Source organism: Protopterus annectens, chromosome 16.part0 (assembly GCF_019279795.1).
Source record: "Protopterus annectens isolate FY-2018-M chromosome 16.part0, PAN1.0, whole genome shotgun sequence".
Lineage (NCBI taxonomy): Eukaryota > Metazoa > Chordata > Ceratodontiformes > Protopteridae > Protopterus > Protopterus annectens.
The window spans coordinates 295094728-295113966 of record NC_056750.1 but is presented as its reverse complement, the minus strand read 5'-3'; the positions used below and the strand labels follow the sequence as shown (position 1 = coordinate 295113966).

The following is a 19239-nucleotide window of genomic DNA, read 5'->3' as shown; positions in this document are numbered from 1 at the left end:
AAATTCTGGAACTGGGGACACAAAAATATGTTTAAACTCTTGGAGCTCCTTACCCTTCTCCTGCAAGGACGTAAAAAGTTTTGCAGCTGCAGATGCAAACAAGGCTTGAATATGTAATGGAGCATCCATTATTTTCGCTTTGAGATAATTTGAAAGAGGCTGGAGCCTCAGCCAAGAGTACCTTCTCAAGACAGAGCCAGATGCAGCAGCTTTGGCAGATGCTTCAACTGCATCATAGCCGCATTTAATGGAATGACATATCACTTGAGAAGAAGATCCCAGACTGGAAGAAAGCTGTGACTTAATATCTGACTCAGAAAGCTCTGAAATGAGCTGAGTGGCTTCAGAAAGGAGGGCTAAAGTGTAATTGGTCATATGTGTCTGATAGTTTATAGCCCTTAAGGCAAGAGTGGCTGAAGTATACACATTTTTCCATAACCTTTCCATACCTTTACTCTACTTATCTGAAGGGAGAAGGGAAGTTCAAGACAAAAGTGCTGAAGGCTTATCAGCAGCCACTGAGAATATGACTGGATCTGCAGAAGGGTACTTAAATAAAAACTTGCCATCTTCTAGCACTTTATAAAATCTATTTGGCCTTTTTTGGGTGGGAGGTTGTGAGTCTAGACACTTAGTTGCAGAGGAGAAAGCATCCAAAAATGCTGGTAACACTGGTGGTACTGCAGACAGGGATAGGGAATCAGTCTCTAATGGGTCATCTTTTTTGTACCTCAGAAACCTGAGAGCAATCCCATTTAAAAATTCTCTCATCCTCACAATGGTTTCAACAAAGATAATATCCTCACCTGGAGATTCTGTACCATTTGAGTCCTCCTCTGGGGAAGCGTACCCCAATGGAGAGGAAATCTGGGAAGAATATGCCAGTGACTCCTCACCAGAGGAATCCTCTTCATCTGAGGAATCCTCAATCTTAACTTTTTTGAGGAGAAACTGGAGAAAAGAAAGGAAAAAGGAGAGAAACCCCTGTAGACTGCCTAAAGGCATTAAATAACCCTTGAGAAAAGGCCTGCCAATCTGCTTGAATGTTCCTGAGAAGAAGGAGAAGCATGTTTTGTTTTTTGCTTTTTCTTTAATGGTACATTCAAATGGTGAAAGGTCAAGGGACCCAGTGTAGGCCTACATTCAGTAATGGTGCTCAGAACCTCTTCTCATACAAGGATTTGTGGTATACAGCAGGGGCCTTCTGAAACAATGAGCCTGGGTTCCCCCCATCTGTCCATTGCAGATGTCTGCAATTCCCCTGAGGACGTGCTAGCAGGATTCTTCACGACCTTCATTATGGTACCTGTGGAAGAATCACCTCCTTCCTCCGAATGGGTCTCCAGGCCAACATCGGCCTTGGGAGAGATGTCAGGAATTGGAGGAGCAGCAGAGGCTTCAGCTCTACATTTCTTGGCCTTTTATAAAACAGGCTGACCTGAAGGGCCCAATGTACCTTCCATGACGTCACGAGCTAATTACTTAAGGAATTGGTTCTCTAAGTATAAATTAAGAGAAGAGAGATGGCTGCAAATGGTCTTAGGAACAAATGCTTTGCAAATAGCACAGGAGGTATGGTCATGGCTAGGGCCTAAACAAAAAGGGTATAAGTCGTAGGAATCCTTATGTGGAATTTGCCTTCCACACTGACACTTGCCCTTCCCAGATGACATGTAACCTCAGCAAAACAACAGTAGCACAAAAATTAAAGAAAAAAAAAACAGCGAGGCACTTATCTGACTGCAATCAGCAACTGTGCTGTTGAGCAAACAACCAGAGATGGCGTTAGAAAAGTTCTAAAGATGGTGCATGCAGACATCTACTTTATACCCGACACTGGCCGGGGACCTATGTGCGAAGTCGCACATACTTGACAGTAGCTTTAGACTTTTGTATACTGGCTAAACATTTGGGCCAGCCTGCAGCAAACTCCCTCATGTCATGAATACTGCAACGTATGAGTAGAAGGACATCAAATATTCCAGAAGAATCACATATTTTTTCTGGAAGTCACTAATACATGTTGGAATCCACCATGCTATAATAAGAACTATTATTTAATATCAGACAATGGTTTCACTATAGTAGCTCACATCCATACAAAATACTGTACTTGCTATATCAGATCTTTTGATAATAACATTATCACATTATGTAAGACACTGAAATTCTAACCGTTCTTCATATCTCATCTTTATGAACTTCAAATTCCTGATTTCATACTCATAACTTTTCAAAAATAATGTAAAAATTAAATGCAGTGGTGTGACTGTTTGATCTTAAAGATACAGATTACTCAATTTTATTGTGATTGTTAAGATCTACCATACCACCTTTGCTTGCTAAAACCTATAAATGTACATTCCTAATAAAGTAATGCAAATGAAAAATCAGTTCTGCTTATGAAACACCATAATATGTCATGGCATTCATTGTTATCAAAACATTGTCTGATGATACTGGCCACATTTAATGTTTGAAGTTGTTCATGATATTTGATTTACCTACTGCTTGTTCTTGCCACTATAATTTTAATTACTGTGTTAACTGTTGTGCTAATGACTCCTCTCCACCCTTCTTCTTTCCCCTTTCCCTGATTTTTGGACTGCTGTTCTGAATCATACTGATTACTAACTACTTATTCATATGTACACTTTCTCTTTGCTTTAGGAATAACAACATTTTTTCTGGTAGATTAGGGAGGCCTACACACTAAAATAAATTACTGCATATACCAAGGTTATCATTACTACTTTCTTTCATTTCTCCAGTAAGCTGCAGGAAGGCTAAGCTCCCATTATTATATGCAAAATTAATTATTTTTTTTAGTTTGCCCCACATTAACTCTCTGCTCTTCTAATTCATCACCATTGGATTTGCTTTTATACACAGTTTGATCAAATGTTGCCTTCTTTTCCATCTTTTTTATTAAACTGCTAATATGGATGACATTTTGAACTAAAAATTTGATAATTTTCATCACATTTGAACACAAGCAGCCTGACCTCTTTGAAGCGTACATTCTCCTCCAGAATATGTTTTAAAAATGTTTTATATTGATCAAAATCAAGATGATTACATTAAATTAATAGGAAAAAGAGAGAGAAATATTTCTACTTTGTTCAGGCTGCTCATACTGTTCCTTTAAAAATCTGCCCCCCCCCCCCCCCCCCCCCGGGACAAGAAATGTTTTCCTGCTTTGCCCACGTGCACGTTCTGCGTCTTATTGCATTCAACCAATGAGACAATAGCAAACATGCATGTAAAGATGGCACGATATTTAAGCAAAATGGGTAGGCATATACTCCAGAGAGTGCAGAGAAATTCAGTGTGCTTGCTATATCATAACAGATGTGTTTAAACCACAGGTATGAGTTATATAGGTTCACAAGTAAGTACCAGGCTGGCAGCCCTCGAGTGCCATTTTAAGCCTAGTCAATTTCCCGTTTTGTGCTCAAAATAACCTATCCCATTTGGTTATAGATTGGCCTTACCCATCGCATCACATGGTAGACAATTATACATTAGCCCTTATGAGAATAACCAGGATCAGACCATAGATAATTTGAAGGAACCCACGCACGGGATGAAGCATTTAGGAGCTGCCTATGTCCATTAGCAGTACATGGGGTAGAGATGGGGTAATTTTTTTGTTTCCAATCCATACATTTAAGTTGCTCTTAAATATGGACAGGGGTGAAATATGTGTTATGCGGATGGGAAGACTGTTCCATGGCAGAGGTATCCTCGTGAGATATACCTTTCCCTCCAAACCATTCTGTTGATGTTGCAGAAGAGGTTTAGATCCCTCACCTGAGTAATTCTGATGCCATTTGACTTGCTGATATGCAGTAAATCCATCAATAATGGGTCAGAGGATGCCTTGTATGCCAGACACAGGTAATTTCTTAGCAGTCTGTACGATACAGAGTATAGTGATGGGGATTTGATTCTGTCCATGTAGAACATGTTGTTTAGGCCTTGTATCCTTTTGGTAAGGTATCTCTGTGGGTCTTCAGTTGTTCCATGTGTCTGTACAGATACATGCCAAAGAGGGTATTACATTCAATAACTGGCCTAATCTGGGATGAGTAAAGGGGGACAATGACATCCCTAGATCTAGAAACAATGTGCAATATAAAAGGCCTTTCTTACAACAATGGACATATGTTGGTCAAAAGTTAAGTTACTGTCCACATAAGTTCCCAAATCCTGAACAACTGGGTCAACTACTAGAGGCGTATTGTCAATGTCGTAGTTCCCTGGGGTAGATGACTTCCCAAAGGATACAATAATGCATTTTGTGGCATTTAGTTTGAGTCCATGATTTTGGCACTGATTATTTATTTGGGTCAAACCTGCCTGCAGAATAGCTAAGTCATTTGAGGAATCAGTGGCTGCTCCTAGCTTGCAGTCATCTGTAGACTTACTCAGACAGAGTCCTTTGGTATTGTCTGTTACTAAAGAAAGGTAGATGCCAAACAGGAGAGGCCCCAACACAGAACTCTGGGGGACTCCACTGGTGACTGTCTCTCTGTGGAGGTAACTTCCCCAATTTTGATTATCTGCATTTTATTTATGGGTCAGTTGGCAATCCGGCAAGTGATACAGGGGCTTATTCCCAGTTTATTTGTGTCAAAAGCTTTATCCAGGTCAAGGAATGTGTCTGTACCATCCTGCCTTTGTCCACTGCTTTGGTGACCCTTTTTGAAAAAAATCCACCAGGCTGAGTAAACATGACCTGTCCTTGACAAGCCCAAACTGATTTGGGTCCAGTGTTTGGAGGTTCCCTTTGTCATGACTAATTAGTTCCATGATATTTACTTCCACTGCATTGCATATGAGGCTGGTCAGACTTATGCGTCTGTAATTGCCTTGGTCTGTGGAAAGTCCTCCATTATGCAGGAGAATGACTGTAGTTGTTCCCCAGCTCAGCACAAAACCTGTAAGGAGGCTGAGAGTGAACAGTGTTGTTAGGGCTGTAGATAAATTTTGCTTCATGTTGTTTGAGATGCATCCAGGGATATTGTTAGGACCCACTGATGCAGTATTTTTAGCTTTTGATAGCAGTTTTAGAATTTGGTCTTCTGTGATAGCTGAAGCAAACCAGTTTCAGGTATAGCTTGAGGGACAGATGGAGGGGAGATGGGTAAAGTTAGAGCTAAATTTATTGCCCAGTAGGTGCAGTATACCTCCAGCCTCAGTGTAAGTAACATCATTCAGAAATAGCTCAGCACATTGCTGCTTTGTGCTTTGAGATTATGAACATAACTAAAAAATGCCTTGTGACTGTCTTTGGCTTGGGTAGCTATATTAGCCTCAAACATGGCTTTAGTGGATTTTATTACACTTCTGAGATGTTTGCTTTTTCAATGACAAAGGCTCTAACGTTATGGAAATTATTATTTATACTTTTGGTCAAAATTCTTTTCTTTTATTATAAATCTACTTGATATTATGGTTCCACCATGTGGGTTTGTTTCTGGAGTTTTCCCTGCACTTTTTCCTGTGGGGTACTGCTGCATCTATGCAGCTGTTTACATGCTAATATAATGTGGTGGCATATGTTTCTGCACATTCGGTGAAGCTAACTGGGTTTGGAGGGGAATTGAAGTCTGCCAATGTATCAGTTATGAGGAAGTAATTTGTCTTAAAGAAATTTCTAAAGGTACATAGGGTAGAAGGGAATCTCTAGTTTCAGTTTTAGTTCAAAGGAGATGGGTTCATGGTTAGACCTAACAAGTGATGAAGATATGCAAAAGATGGAACAAAATACTCCAACATTAATAAAGACAAGATCCAAGACATTATTTCCCGTAGTGGGTACCCTGACTAATTGTTACAGGGAAATTCATATTGACAAAAATCCAGGAATCTCTGTGTTCCTGTGCACTAGTGGTGGTGTAAGTTTCCCAGTCTATAGTTGGATAGTTTGGATCACCTAGGAAAAATGATATTGGGTTTAATACTTGAGTGATTCTAATTCCTATAGATAAGCATTGTGGCTTTCTTTTGTCATAGAGAGAGTTATTGGACCTTTCTGATGGTTGTTTGAACATGAAGAAGCTCTAATGCATCATGCTGCTTTATCAGCCTTGAGATCCCTCCACCTTTTTCCCCTCCTGCACTGTAGCCGGTCTAAAAGTGTGGAAGGTGTTATCGTCCTGCACAGCCGGAGTGCTCTCCACTATTATAAGCCATGTCTGAGTCACTACACAGACATCGATGTCCTCCAAGATGAGAAATGCTTGTAGGCAGTGGAGTTTCTTGTTTAGGCTCCTAGAATTGATCAGTAACACCTTCATTGTTTTGTTACATTGGTAGGTTTATCAGGGTGGCAATGACTGAAAAAGGCACTATGGGGGTGGACAATGTCTTTGCCAATAACTGAAACTCTAGAGGGAACAGATGCATGCAGGCCATCCCTTGAGAAGCAGCATTATCTGTTGATCATATCCCCCCAGACTGACAAATAACAGACACTATATGAATGACACCAAAACTAAGCCAATTACTGATGTTGATTATGTTTTGCTCATATCACAAAATCATCCTTGGAGAAGGTAGACTACTGCTCAGTGCAGGGCTCATACCTGTCTTGGACACACAGTTTGAAAGCTCCATCATGTCTCTCTTCATATAGTCCATTGAGATACACCTCAAGTCACTGGCACAGGCATGAACTATGACAGAGTCATACTAGTACTTGTTGTTCAAGGACTTGAGTGCGAGTGTGGTCTGACGGATCCTGGCACCAGACAATAAAATAATCTTCACTCTTTCCTTGCTCAGTCTGGTAAGAGGCACATCTGTGTGTCTTACAATGGAGTCACCTTAACAAGAATGTTTGGTTGGGTTGATGCCTGCCTAAGGGGCTCAGCATCTGTGACTTTGGGACTCCTTGTGGTATGTGAGGAAGTAGGCTGAGTGTGCTTTTTGCCTGTGTTGTGTTTTGTAGGTCTTTGAGGTTTAGGCAAGTTAATCTTTAGAACCTCAGCATATGACAGATTATGTGTATTGTGATGGCCTTGGAGATGTGTGATGTATCGCTAACAATTTTGGTATCTGACTTTACTGTGTGTAACAACTTTGCCTCCAATGATATTATATATGTACATCTCTCACACACTGTGTTATGATGTTTGAGTACTAGACGACCTTCAGAAAACATGAGACAGTTCTTATACTGTCTCAAGACACCCATCTCAATCAGGCTGGCTAGAGACATTGTGGGGAAGTGCTGGTCCATGATGCTGACAGGAATGACTCTGGGGCCAGGGATAACTATAACTGCTTAAAGTTCAGTTTTAGAATAATGTTTGGGTGGACTTACTAGTGAGTATTTAAATTTTAATACAAAACAGCTTATCTGGAAACCTTCTTCTGCCACCCGTAAGATCCAGTTAATTAATTATAGTATAAAACACTTGCTAATTTGATACTAAAATCAGTGCAAGCAGAATAAGCACACTCAATATTATGCAATTTTATCAATGGTCTTTAAGCCGTGGTGGTGGTGCTGCAGTAGTGTTGTCACCTCACAGTAAGACGCTGTCCGGTTTGGTTCTCAGCTACAGCGTCTTCTGCGTAGAGATATGCGTGAATGGGCGTACCTTCGTTGAAGGTTGTACGTCAGGCCTGGCAAGCTGGTACGTAAAAATCAACTGACAATCATTAGCAGACCGGAGTTCCGCTGTGGCGACCCCTAACCGGGAAAAGCCGAAAGACACAAATCAATGGTCTTTTAGCCTGGTGAGTAGTTTAAGGGAAGAGATTTTGCAAAATGATACTTATATGCTTAATGTAAGCAGCCAATAAACAGAGACAGGGAGGGAGGGATTATACTGTCAAATTATCATAAGGAGCAGGCAATGACAGATACACTGGGTTTAAGAGCACAACTACAACAGCTTGGGTGGGAGGGAAAAAATTAGGCTCTTAGCTCTGTGCTGACTGGCCTAGAACTGCCTTAATACGAGGACAAGTCCTGAACTAGCCTGACATACACTCAGTACATAAGAATACTAGGGTTTAATACCAACAGTTAGTTCACTTAAACAGCAAAATGCAGTGCAACTATGTTCTGGATTTACTAATATAAGCTTAAATACCCTAGCTAAAGCAGATTCCGACTGTTAAAATAAATTTAAAATCAGATCAACAAATGAAAACACATCTTTCTTTCTCTATTAGTGGAACTACTACAATGCAACAGCAATAGTTCCATTACACAGAACTATTACAATGTGACAGTAATTTAAAAGATCACAGCAAACAGCAACTTTGAAATTCTTAGGCCCATAGCTTGAGCTGACTGGTCTGGAACTACCTTAATGCAAAGACAAGTCCTAAACTAGTCTGTCACAACTTAAGACACTTACATAGCAAAATGCAGTGCAACTATGTGCTGCCATTACTAATATAGGCTTAAAGACCTTAATAAAACAGATAAAGACTGTTAAAATCAATTATTTAAAATCAGATCAACAATTGAAAACACTTTAATACATCTCAACTGTACAGATTTTTGCAGAATGTCTAGATTTTTGCCTCATATTTTTGGTCCACTTTTCATAAAATTGTGGTATTCTGGCAAAATAGTGGCAAATCATTTAAGATTGAAGCTAGAAAATAATGACAGACATTTTACTTTCAGGCTTCATACTCTTCAGAAAATTCATGCTAATGCAAAACCTGTTATTCTATCAACTTTCTAAGTTTGCAAGAGCAATATAGGTTTATAGGTTTAGGTTTATAGATTAGTACTAAGCTAACTGCTCTTACGAGCCATTTTAAGCCTAGCCAATTATCCCTTGTAAGATTCAAACCCTGCACCTTATGCTTGCAAGGCAAGCACCTTAACCATTAGGCCACCCTCCCCAACCCTTGTCTCTATTTTTGGGCCTTTCTCTCACTTTTATTTATGTCTTTGCTCAGATTTTTGCTCTAAGAGGTTGAGAGGTAAGCTTATCTTTCTTTCTCTGTGTAATGGAACTATTTCAATGCTACATTTTTTACGAACATGTAACATCATGTAGGTTTGAGCATTCATTATGAGATGGACAGCAGTGTTCCATAATGTACAGCAGAATGGACCAGAGAACAAGCATTAAATGCAGCAGCAGAAGGTAGAGCGTGTGTTAATTCTTTAATTTCACAGGTGTGTGTGTGTGTGTGTGTGTGTGTGTGTGTGTGTGTGTGTGTGTGTGTGTGTGTATCTATAATGCCCTAGTTAGGAAGAGCAGCCTATTTAACTGATTTGCTCAGGCTCAACCCCGGTGCCTTGACTACAGGAAGCAACAGCCTTAATCCCTTACACCAACTGTCACTAACTTTTTATTTGGTAAATCACTAATGATTACATTCCATTTCAGTGACATACATGTTGATGTAAAACACATTCTGATAAAATTTTTAAGTGATTTAGAGTAGTCTTCTTTTATCTGTCTCCATTTTTGCAGAACATGTCTGATTTTGTCTCATATTTATGCCCTGTCCTTGAGCAGGTCAGTTAACAAGACAGTGCTTTGGGACAACTAGAAATGTGGGCTAGGATCCTCAGTCGTTCCTTGGACTGCAAGCTTAGTAAGTAATACCTATGGTTTTGGGATTTGGCATAATGGTTAAGGTGTTTACCTGACAATTATAAGATAAAGGTTTGATTCTTATCTCTGAAAGCTTGCCTCAACTTAAAAAAAGGTTTCCTGGGATCATTAGCCTAGTAATTACATATGAATCAGAGTAGTAACTGTAAATGAAGGAAACTGGTAATCATTAGATGGACCACATTCTTTGGATTTAATCCTTGGTTTTCTTAATGCTGACAATGTGCTTATTATGCAGATGCAAATAAACTGGACAACATAAAGGCTATGAGTTTAATGTTAATATTTTAACTATATATACATTTTTAATTCAGCCTGATTTTTTTTGCAGGCACACAGATGTGAAATGCACTGTGTTTGGTCCACAACAGTTTGTCTAACACTTAGTACAGATGAATAAGGTTATGCACTTGCAGTAGTACATAGTTTGATTCCTTCAGCCTTCACTTGTGTTCTGTGACTTGGTCAAGTTACTTAACCAGGTAGTACTCCTGGGCTGCTCCTGAAAAAGGACACTTGTCAAGTCATCTGTCCCAGGCTGTTAGCAAATGTGTTACACATTTGTCTCTTGAATTCCTACACCCTTCATGTAGATGTTAATTAGTATTTCACCACATGCTACACCAGCATGTATCTTGCAGTTTAATGGATTAGTCATGGTACGTTTGTTTTCGATGTGCAACTGTTTTGTTTAGCAAATGGCCATCAATGTTTATGCTATAAAATATTAAATACCTTTTAAACTTAAATCCACATTTCTCTAATCATTACAAAAGTTGAAAAAGATAGTATGCACACTGACACTTTTGAACAGTGTTTATGGTAACTGCAGAGAGACAGAGAGAGAGAGAGAGAGAAACATGAAATGGGGCATTGGAATGGCTGGGGGTGCTTGGTCCATTACCCTGCCTAGGGCCCCTTTTGACCATGATCCCATCTTATGCCATAATAAGACTTTAGTACTAAGGAACAAACCAAATATAACTTTTCAGAAAAGTGCATTACTCTTTCCTTCATTTATTTCTTGTAACAGAACCTCTTCTTGAGCCACATGACTGTACTGTCAGGGATAACTATATTTTAAAGGATTTCTAATAGGCTAAACCACTAACGTTTTGCTCACCATCAGCTGTTCTTGTCAAGTGACTGCTATTCACAAAACTACTCTTGATTAAAAGAACCAGTCCTATGTCTGTTTACATGTAGCAAGTTCATTCAGCACATGCTAATCTGCAGCAGCAGTGGCATCAATAATACACTGTAAGTAAACATGTCTAATCATTAATGTGTGAGATTATAATACTGATAAATAATGGGTATTGCTGGAATGGGAACCAAAGGACTAGAGCACATACTCAATTAAATTAATTTAGTGCTATAACGTAAATTGTAAGACCAGCTTAATATAAGTAATTATTAATAATTAATAATAATAATAACTCTGCAGTTCAAGTTTAAAATTAAAAGGGACAGCTTAAAATTAAAAGGGCAGCTAAAGCTTAAAACTAAAAGGGACAAACAAACATATATTTAGGAAAGAGTGATTACTTGAATCTTACCCACTTTCTCTGTACTACTTTTCTGCCCTGAACAGCACATTCACATTGTTTCTGTATTCTCATGGCCCGGATGGACCCGCTCCATTCGCCTCACTGTGCTCATCTCACTCCGCTCCCCTACCCTGCCCCCAATTCCCACCTGCCCCCACTACACCTATATTTATTCTCTCCCCTCTTCACCTGACCAACCTCTACACCTATCAACTACCTCAAATCATTCCACCCCAACCACACTCCCAACTAACCTCCCCACCCAATAAGCACACAAAGTACCTAGGATCCACCCCACTAAACCCACCCCAGTTTTTCAACCCACAATACTTCTAATACCCAAGCTCTACCTAGACAAATCATGCAAGGCATAGTACCACTCCTACTACTAACTCTCACCACCCTAGCCTACACTACATCCATACATACTAACACACCATTAAACAACAATACCGTCCACACAACTCATACTTTCACACAAACACTGACACAAATGTCCTCATCTGTTCCACATTATTTGACAGCTCAATATTTCATATATATATATATATATATATATATATATATATATATATATAAAACACACACCACACGACTTTTCAGATGAAAAATGTCACGTAGATCTAATATAGAACTAGCACACTCAATTAAACACAAACTACTCCTTAGAAAATGGCTACTAATCTCAGGGGCAATACACTCTAACCCAGATCCATGCAATACCATACTCTCAAACAAACAGACATCAGACCTACTTATTATTAACCTTAACTCTAGAAATATATCTAACAAACTACATGACTTACACACATTCATAGCTCACTACTCCCCTGATATACTAACCATTACTGAGACCTGGCTAAAACCCAGCACCCAAAACTAAGAAATCCTCCCCCTAGGATATAATATCCTAAGACTAGACAGAGGTCATACGAAGGGAGGTGGAGTTGCAATTCTATTTAAAAACACACTCAACCTCCAACCTCTGCAAACTCCTCTACCCAAATTCCTGAATGCCGAAACATTAGGCTCAGTTTTATTTCTAAACAACACAAAGAGAATCAACATTCTCTGTAGTTACATCTCCCCAGGAAACAACTCTCCCATAATAGAGGAAATCTTACAATGGATAGAGATAACCTGCCTCAGGAAACTATCCTATTAGATGACCTAAATTTAGACTGGCTAGCCTGCAACTCTAACAACCCCTCTAACCATATTAACTTATTTGGGTTCTCACAACTCATTCAATAACCCACTAGAGTGGACAGGAAATCCCCCAAAACAATCAATCCTCGATTGGACTTTAGTAAACTTCCCCAAACAAAATTACCAAGTGGGCTGTCTACCTCATGAGCTTAGTGATCATCTCCCCACATCCCTCCTTCGGAAACATATAAACATACCCAAACCCTTAGTTTATAAGAAAATCAGGGATGAACACAAACTAAACCCACAAATTCTTAACAGTATGTTAAAACAATGTAAATGGCATCCATTACAAACTCTAGAATTAGACCAGGCAGTTGATTTCTTCAACAGTACTTTTACCAATGTCCTTAATACAGTCACTCCCATTAGAAAAATTAGAGCTAAAGCAAACTATGCCCCATGGCTAAGTAGGAGCACAAGAACCTTACTAAAGTCTAGAGATAAAGCCTGGAAGATCTGGAAAAAAAATAACACTAGCCTAGCCAAACAAAATTACCAACAACTTAGGAATCAGACCAAAAACAAACAAAACTTGATAAACATAACTATTTCCTTGGTATCCAAGACAATCACTCCAAAAATCCCCCAATGTTTTGGCAAGCTATCAATTCCCTACTAAAACCTGGCAAAACTACCACTCCAGCTCTCAACACCACCACTAATAATGATGACATAGCTTCTCAATTTAATCATCACTTCACAGAATCTGTTCTGTCATTATCTGCCCAACTATCCAAGAATAACTCTATATCTACCCCAAGCACAAGTCCCGATAATATACCTTCCTTTACTCTCTCACTTGTATCAACCTCTATAATTAAAAAACTCCTCTTAAAACTGAAACCTACCACTCTCGCAGCCGATGGTATACCCACTAACTTCCTAAAAATAGCAGCTGAATCCTTAGCTTACCATGTCCTGTCTCAATTCTTATCAACCGCTCCATACAGGAAGCCTACATCCTTCAGCTATGGAAAGTCTCATATATTATCCCTCTTCACAAAGACGGCAACTCCTTTGACCTCTCAAACTATTGCTGCATTGATATCTTATCTCCCCTATCTAAGCTACTTGCGAAATATATTCACATTCAAGTTATGCATTTCCTGAATTTACATCTCCTCTCCATCACATAGCATGGCTTCCGCCCAAACCATAGCACAACTACTACACTTCTCTCTTTTACTAATCAGGTTAACCAACTTAGAAACAACAACAATTTTGTATCAGCTATATTCTTTGTTCTCTCCAAAGCGTTTGACATGGTCTCTCATACCATACTATTAGACACTCTATCCTCCCTGTCCTTTGCCCCCTCTACTATTGCCTGGTTCAAAAACTATCTGACAGGAAAAAATCTGTCCAATGGCAAGGTGTGCTATCACCTCTGCTGCCAACTACCATAGGCATACCACAAGGCTCAATATTGGGGTCACTACTTTTCTCCATTTTCACCAACAAACTACACAGCTCCACCCAGCATGCCTAACTTATACAGTATGCAGATGATTCAACGCTAATCTGCTTAGCCCCATCCCTAACCACTTTACAAAAACCTACCCAGGAATCCTTCAGCTCCATGAAAAGATGGATTACTGATATTCAACTTATCCTAAATCCCAACAAGACCAAATTACTCCTATTTACCCCCAACAAATCTAAAACCTCTCCTCTTTCCTCCAACATCACCTCCTACTAAACTCCTTGGTGTAGAAATAGACAAAAATCTTTACTTTGATGTCCATATTTCTCAAACCATCAAGAAAGTACAAAAAAAATAGGAACTCTATAAAGATACAAAAGCTTCCTATCAGATCAAGCACAGGTCACCCTAGCCCAAACCCACCTATTGTCTACCCTAATGTATGCAGCACCAATCCTAACCCAGGTCAGGAAATTGGACTTAGACAAACTTGAGTCATGTTACAATAAAATTGCTAAATTTGCCAGTAACTCCGCTTTTAGAAGCCATCACAGTCTAGCCCTAAAGGAACTACAGTAGCTAGAACTTCCTCAATTACTTAGTTACCACCAACTAGTTCTTGCCTACAACTTTCTAAGGAATCCTCATAAAACTCCAGCACTAAACCGACTACTGACCCAAGACTCAGCAAATCGTCTTCTCCATCCTACCAACAAAACTCTCCTCTGTATCTCTAATGCTCACAACACTGCAGGCAAAGCTCTATTCTCTCATTCCATAACTAGAAAGTAGAACAACATCCCCCATAATGTGTCTTCTGCATCATCTATAACACAGTTCAAAAACTCACTTGTCACATCTTATGGATTCTTGGCGCTGTCCATGCATTACATAAATACTTTCCTTCTCTCTATTCCACTCCTTCTTACCTTCCTCTCTACTTCTTCTTACTGTCTACATGCTACAGTGTTGGAGACTCCTCAGTTGACTGCCATCTGGGGCCAAATTTTCTGCAATTTAAGCTTGCTAGGAACAAATCCATTGTAGATATGTATTTCTTGTGTGATTTTTTTGCTTGTCTTATGACCGTTTGCAATTATTGTTTAACTAATGTGGAGCTTTTCTCCTGGGCCTCCGTGTAAATACACTTCGTTCCAGTTGGACTTTCTCGGTCAACAAATGTAAAATAAAAAAAGAAATAAAAAAATAAAATAAAAATTGTTAAATTTGTTAAATCCAGCATATTCCACAAGTAGGATGGAGTGTTAATAGTGCTGGTGGTTGGGGGTTAAAGGATACTCCTTACAAGTCATACAGTTACAGATCACCCACCAAACCTAGTAGTTGCATTGTATGTCATCAGGCTATTCCTGTTACCTGTTTAGATGAGTAGGCTTACCTGTTCCTAACATTCATTATGCCTTTTTATTTGCATGCCTATGCTTAACAAGACTGAAGTTAATGGCAGCTTTTCATGCAGAATCACAACTGGTCTGGTTTATACTGCCATATAGAAATGTCTCATTCTGCATCACTGGCCCACAAAAGTCAATTTGCAACATTATTTGGTATACAGATAAATTGTACTACCATACAGAAAACCAAATGTCAACCAGCTGTTGCAAGAGAACACTTTTTATTAAATATTCTAAGTTGTAAGTTATTAAATAAAAGCTACTGCCCATCTTTAAAAAATACATTCCTAGACAGAAACATGAGGCCTAACCCAGAATGATAAGACATTGTAAAGCTACAAAGACCCCCATATACCTGGTAACAACAGAAAAAAAGCCTTCTATAAAATAGCCCCTGTAGCATGGAATACTTTAAAAGACAAAATACAAAAGCTAACAAACTGACTGTTTTTTGAAAGCTCACCTCACTTGCAAATATAAGTGCAAGGTTACAAGGAACCAGGTTAGATCTGTAGAACAGGCTCCTAAGCTATCGCTCCAAAAATCATACTATATTCAGCAATGTGCAACTATAATGATACAAACAGACAGTTATGCAACAAGTGTAAATAATTATGTAAATGACTTGTGCTATGTCCTTGTATATAATGCACTGATTTATGCAACTAACATTCCTGAAAAGCACTACTATCATAATTATTAAACTGTATTAGTGCTAGTATCCTTGTACATAACGCAATGATTTCTATAAATGGCATTCAGGTAAAAACCTCAAATATAGCAGTTATTGTGTTGGTTATAGAGTGACCAGCTGATTTGAACTGTAACATGGAAGGTAATCTGTTTGTAAGAGTTGCTCTGAAATGTTGTTATGGTCTCCTGGTCTATACTGTGGCTGGAAATGGTCTCTCATCCAATTCATTTCTGGTTATAATCACGCAGCATAACTAATGTTAATTTAGTAGGATAATAGGCAGATGTTAAGTTTTCCATCTGACTTTCAAATGTATCCAGTTTATAACACCTTATTTTGGCATACTCTACTATTACCACTGCATGTACCTAATTTTTGCATTCCTTAAAAGGTATATTTTATGTCTTGCTAATATTATTAATATACCCCTTTTTTAGCTAACTATTGGAGGCCTTGTGACTCGCCTCTACCGAAAATAGGGTATGACATTTAGATGAACTGTAACAAATACAAATGCATAAATGCATAAATTAAATAAGTAAACAAATAACTGAAGCAGGCATATATCTATTGTGTGCATGTCATACGATTTATTTTCTCAAACAAGATTCAAAAGCAAACCGATGATACTATCTACATGGTTTGTTACTATCTTCTCATAACAGAATAATAAGCATAGGAAGTTAGCCTGAGGCACATTGATGAGACGTTAAATCAAGGTCCCATTTGCCTGAGCTGGTGACATTGAATTAATAAAACAAAGCATGCTTCATGATTAATACAGTATGAATTAATTTGAGGAGTTATAGCATCACATTTTTCATCTAAGTATTGCACTTGCATCACTAAAAAATAAAACACAGCAATAGAAATCTGTCTCTTACTTTCATATTTAGGCTTACAACAGAATGGACTATTTGTGAATAGTGAATATTCTTACCTTTACACCTGAAGTTCCATCCTTTCCAGGAACACCATCCACTCCAGGGACACCCTCTTGTCCTTGCCTTCCAACTACACCTCTTGGACCCTGAAGTCCAACTGGCCCCTAAGTGATTAGAAAAATACAAATGATTAACTGCTCTAACAATAAAAATGAATTATACATTTCCAGAGCTACATGATTTCCCAGTACTCACAGAGAATGTACAATGAAATATATAAGACAGAACAGGAAAACCCCCCAGAAGGAGCATATATAAGCTGGTAATCAGACTCATTTGCAAAGTATGCAAGACAAGCACAAGCCGTATTGCATATTTCATCAAACTGCTCAGATTCATAGACTCCCTGTGATGATAGGAGGTACTGCCAGTTATGGCAGAAGAAATAGAGCAGTGGATGCGTAACATATGCCAGAACAGCTAGCTGGAATTTTGTAAAGAATTGGATGTCATTTGTATATCAAACTGATTTGTACAGATGCTTGCACTGAAAATGTATTTGCAAAGTTGTTTATGTTAAAAATGTATCAGTAGTGTGCCCTGTGTGACAGAAATGAAATATACATGTATTACTGTAACGGTTTAAAGGTATATGTTTTAACAGAGGATACTGGAAGAGAAAAAGGTTACGCTCAGTCCCAGCTAACTTTGGAAAATAGCTGAAATTAAATTAGGCCATAAAGATTGTATCTTACAGTTCTGATTGCAGCCAGAGACAATATATCTATGAAAAGCCTGGCTTAGTAGCTCTGTAGGAGGAGTAGAAGTGTTAAAATTGTTTTATGACTTCCAGGAGCTGTAGCAGATCTTAGCAAAGCTCTATGTGTGTGCATTATTGACACATGGGTGCTAAATCCTTGCAGCATCTAGCCAAATAACATAGTGTGAGAACCAGAAGTCAGATGACCAGATGTGATGTCTTCATGTAAACTATCCCAGAAATGATATTTAGATATTATATTGAGAAGTCTCTTAGTCAGACTGGGCAGTCTGTTTACTGAAACATGACATAGAAGGATCCCTCATTTACTTCACCTAACCTTGCTCTAGTAAGTGAACCAGGGAATAGTAACTCTTTAGATTAGTCAGGAAAATATAGTGAGATTAGTTAAGTACTGTTTTTCTGTATCTGTGTGAATCTATTCATCTGTGTTATTTTAATATTTCCTGTGGTTGGAACTCTGGTGTTTACTGTAAATAGATATTCAGTATTTTCATGTTCTTTTATTATTTATTATTAAATATATTTAAACTTTTCATTGTGGCTGGTCCTTTTATAAAATATTTAAGCTTTGAAAGTATTTGCATATATTTATTTGGTGATAACACTGGTCACTCCTGAAAGCCTTGCTGTTTGGTCAACATTACCATTTGTATTAATATTAATTTCACTCAGTATAACTGGATCCTTTTAAAAGCCTTATAATTGACTGGTGGCAGTGAATCTACCTTATAGCCTGGGCAAACTGGTAGAGGGGGCAATATGTGCCAGCCTTTCCTTGGTATGTGTGAGAAAATTAAATCTCAATGAGTGTGTGTGTGTGTCAGCTACTTGAGGCAGGGACACAAAGCACTTGTTTCACAGAGACAGTAGTGCAGGACATGGCTTGGACACTTGGCTGAGGACTTGACCCTACAGCTGTGCCAGTGGGGAGTCTTACTGAGGACCTGGAGGGAGACAGATAGAGAAACCCAGACCCCAGGTTGAGAGTGTTCCCTGTGTGCTCTTAAGTGAAACTGTGCTTGATGCAGAGAGGTCTGCATGTGGAAATAATGAGTGTATCCACTTGTATTTAAGTGAACATCCCTCTCCAATGTCAGTGAGGACACAGGCTCCTTGATTACTGGCCCACACTGGGGACGTCACACTCCCTTCACTGCCTTTTATCACCACTGTGCATTCTACACGGTGAAGCATATGCAAATGCAGTATTCCTTGGGAGGTGCCTTTGCAAATGAACTTTTCCAGCATGTTGACAGTTATAGTACTTGTGTAGTCTTGGATTCACAGGCACCCAAACTATGCAAGCATGGGAAAGGGCATGGTTCCAAAGGCATTAAGAATGTGCCATATTTTTGTGATGCACATGTCTGTCTTCCAGTAGTAGGAATCAATGTGGGATGAATCAGAACTGCTTCACCCTGGACAGATAACTGATGGGTTGACTTCTGTTGTGTGTGTGAATTACACCGTATGTGCATCGGACAGTGTGTGAGTGAGTCCCTCAGTGCCTACATAGGTTCATAGGTAGATACTAGGCTATCTGCCCTAGGGCATTTATAAGCCTAGCCAGAGTGTGTTTGGCTTTCGCCTCCCTTTTAGTTTAGTTAACTGTGCCTCTGTATAGCATGACATGATTGGTTATAATGTGTGTGTGTGTCTGTGTGTGTGTGTG

General features: G+C 38.9%; 1 protein-coding gene across 1 annotated transcript in view; it reads right to left on the bottom strand.

The window, feature by feature from the left end:
- LOC122790588 (collagen alpha-1(XXVII) chain-like) overlaps window positions 1–19239 on the bottom strand; it is a 1538899-nt gene that overhangs the window by 520309 nt on the left and 999351 nt on the right. The window contains exon 26 of the mRNA XM_044058114.1: window positions 16840–16947. Within this exon, the coding sequence (XP_043914049.1) occupies window positions 16840–16947 (108 nt within the window). The remainder of the gene's footprint in view (window positions 1–16839; window positions 16948–19239) is intronic.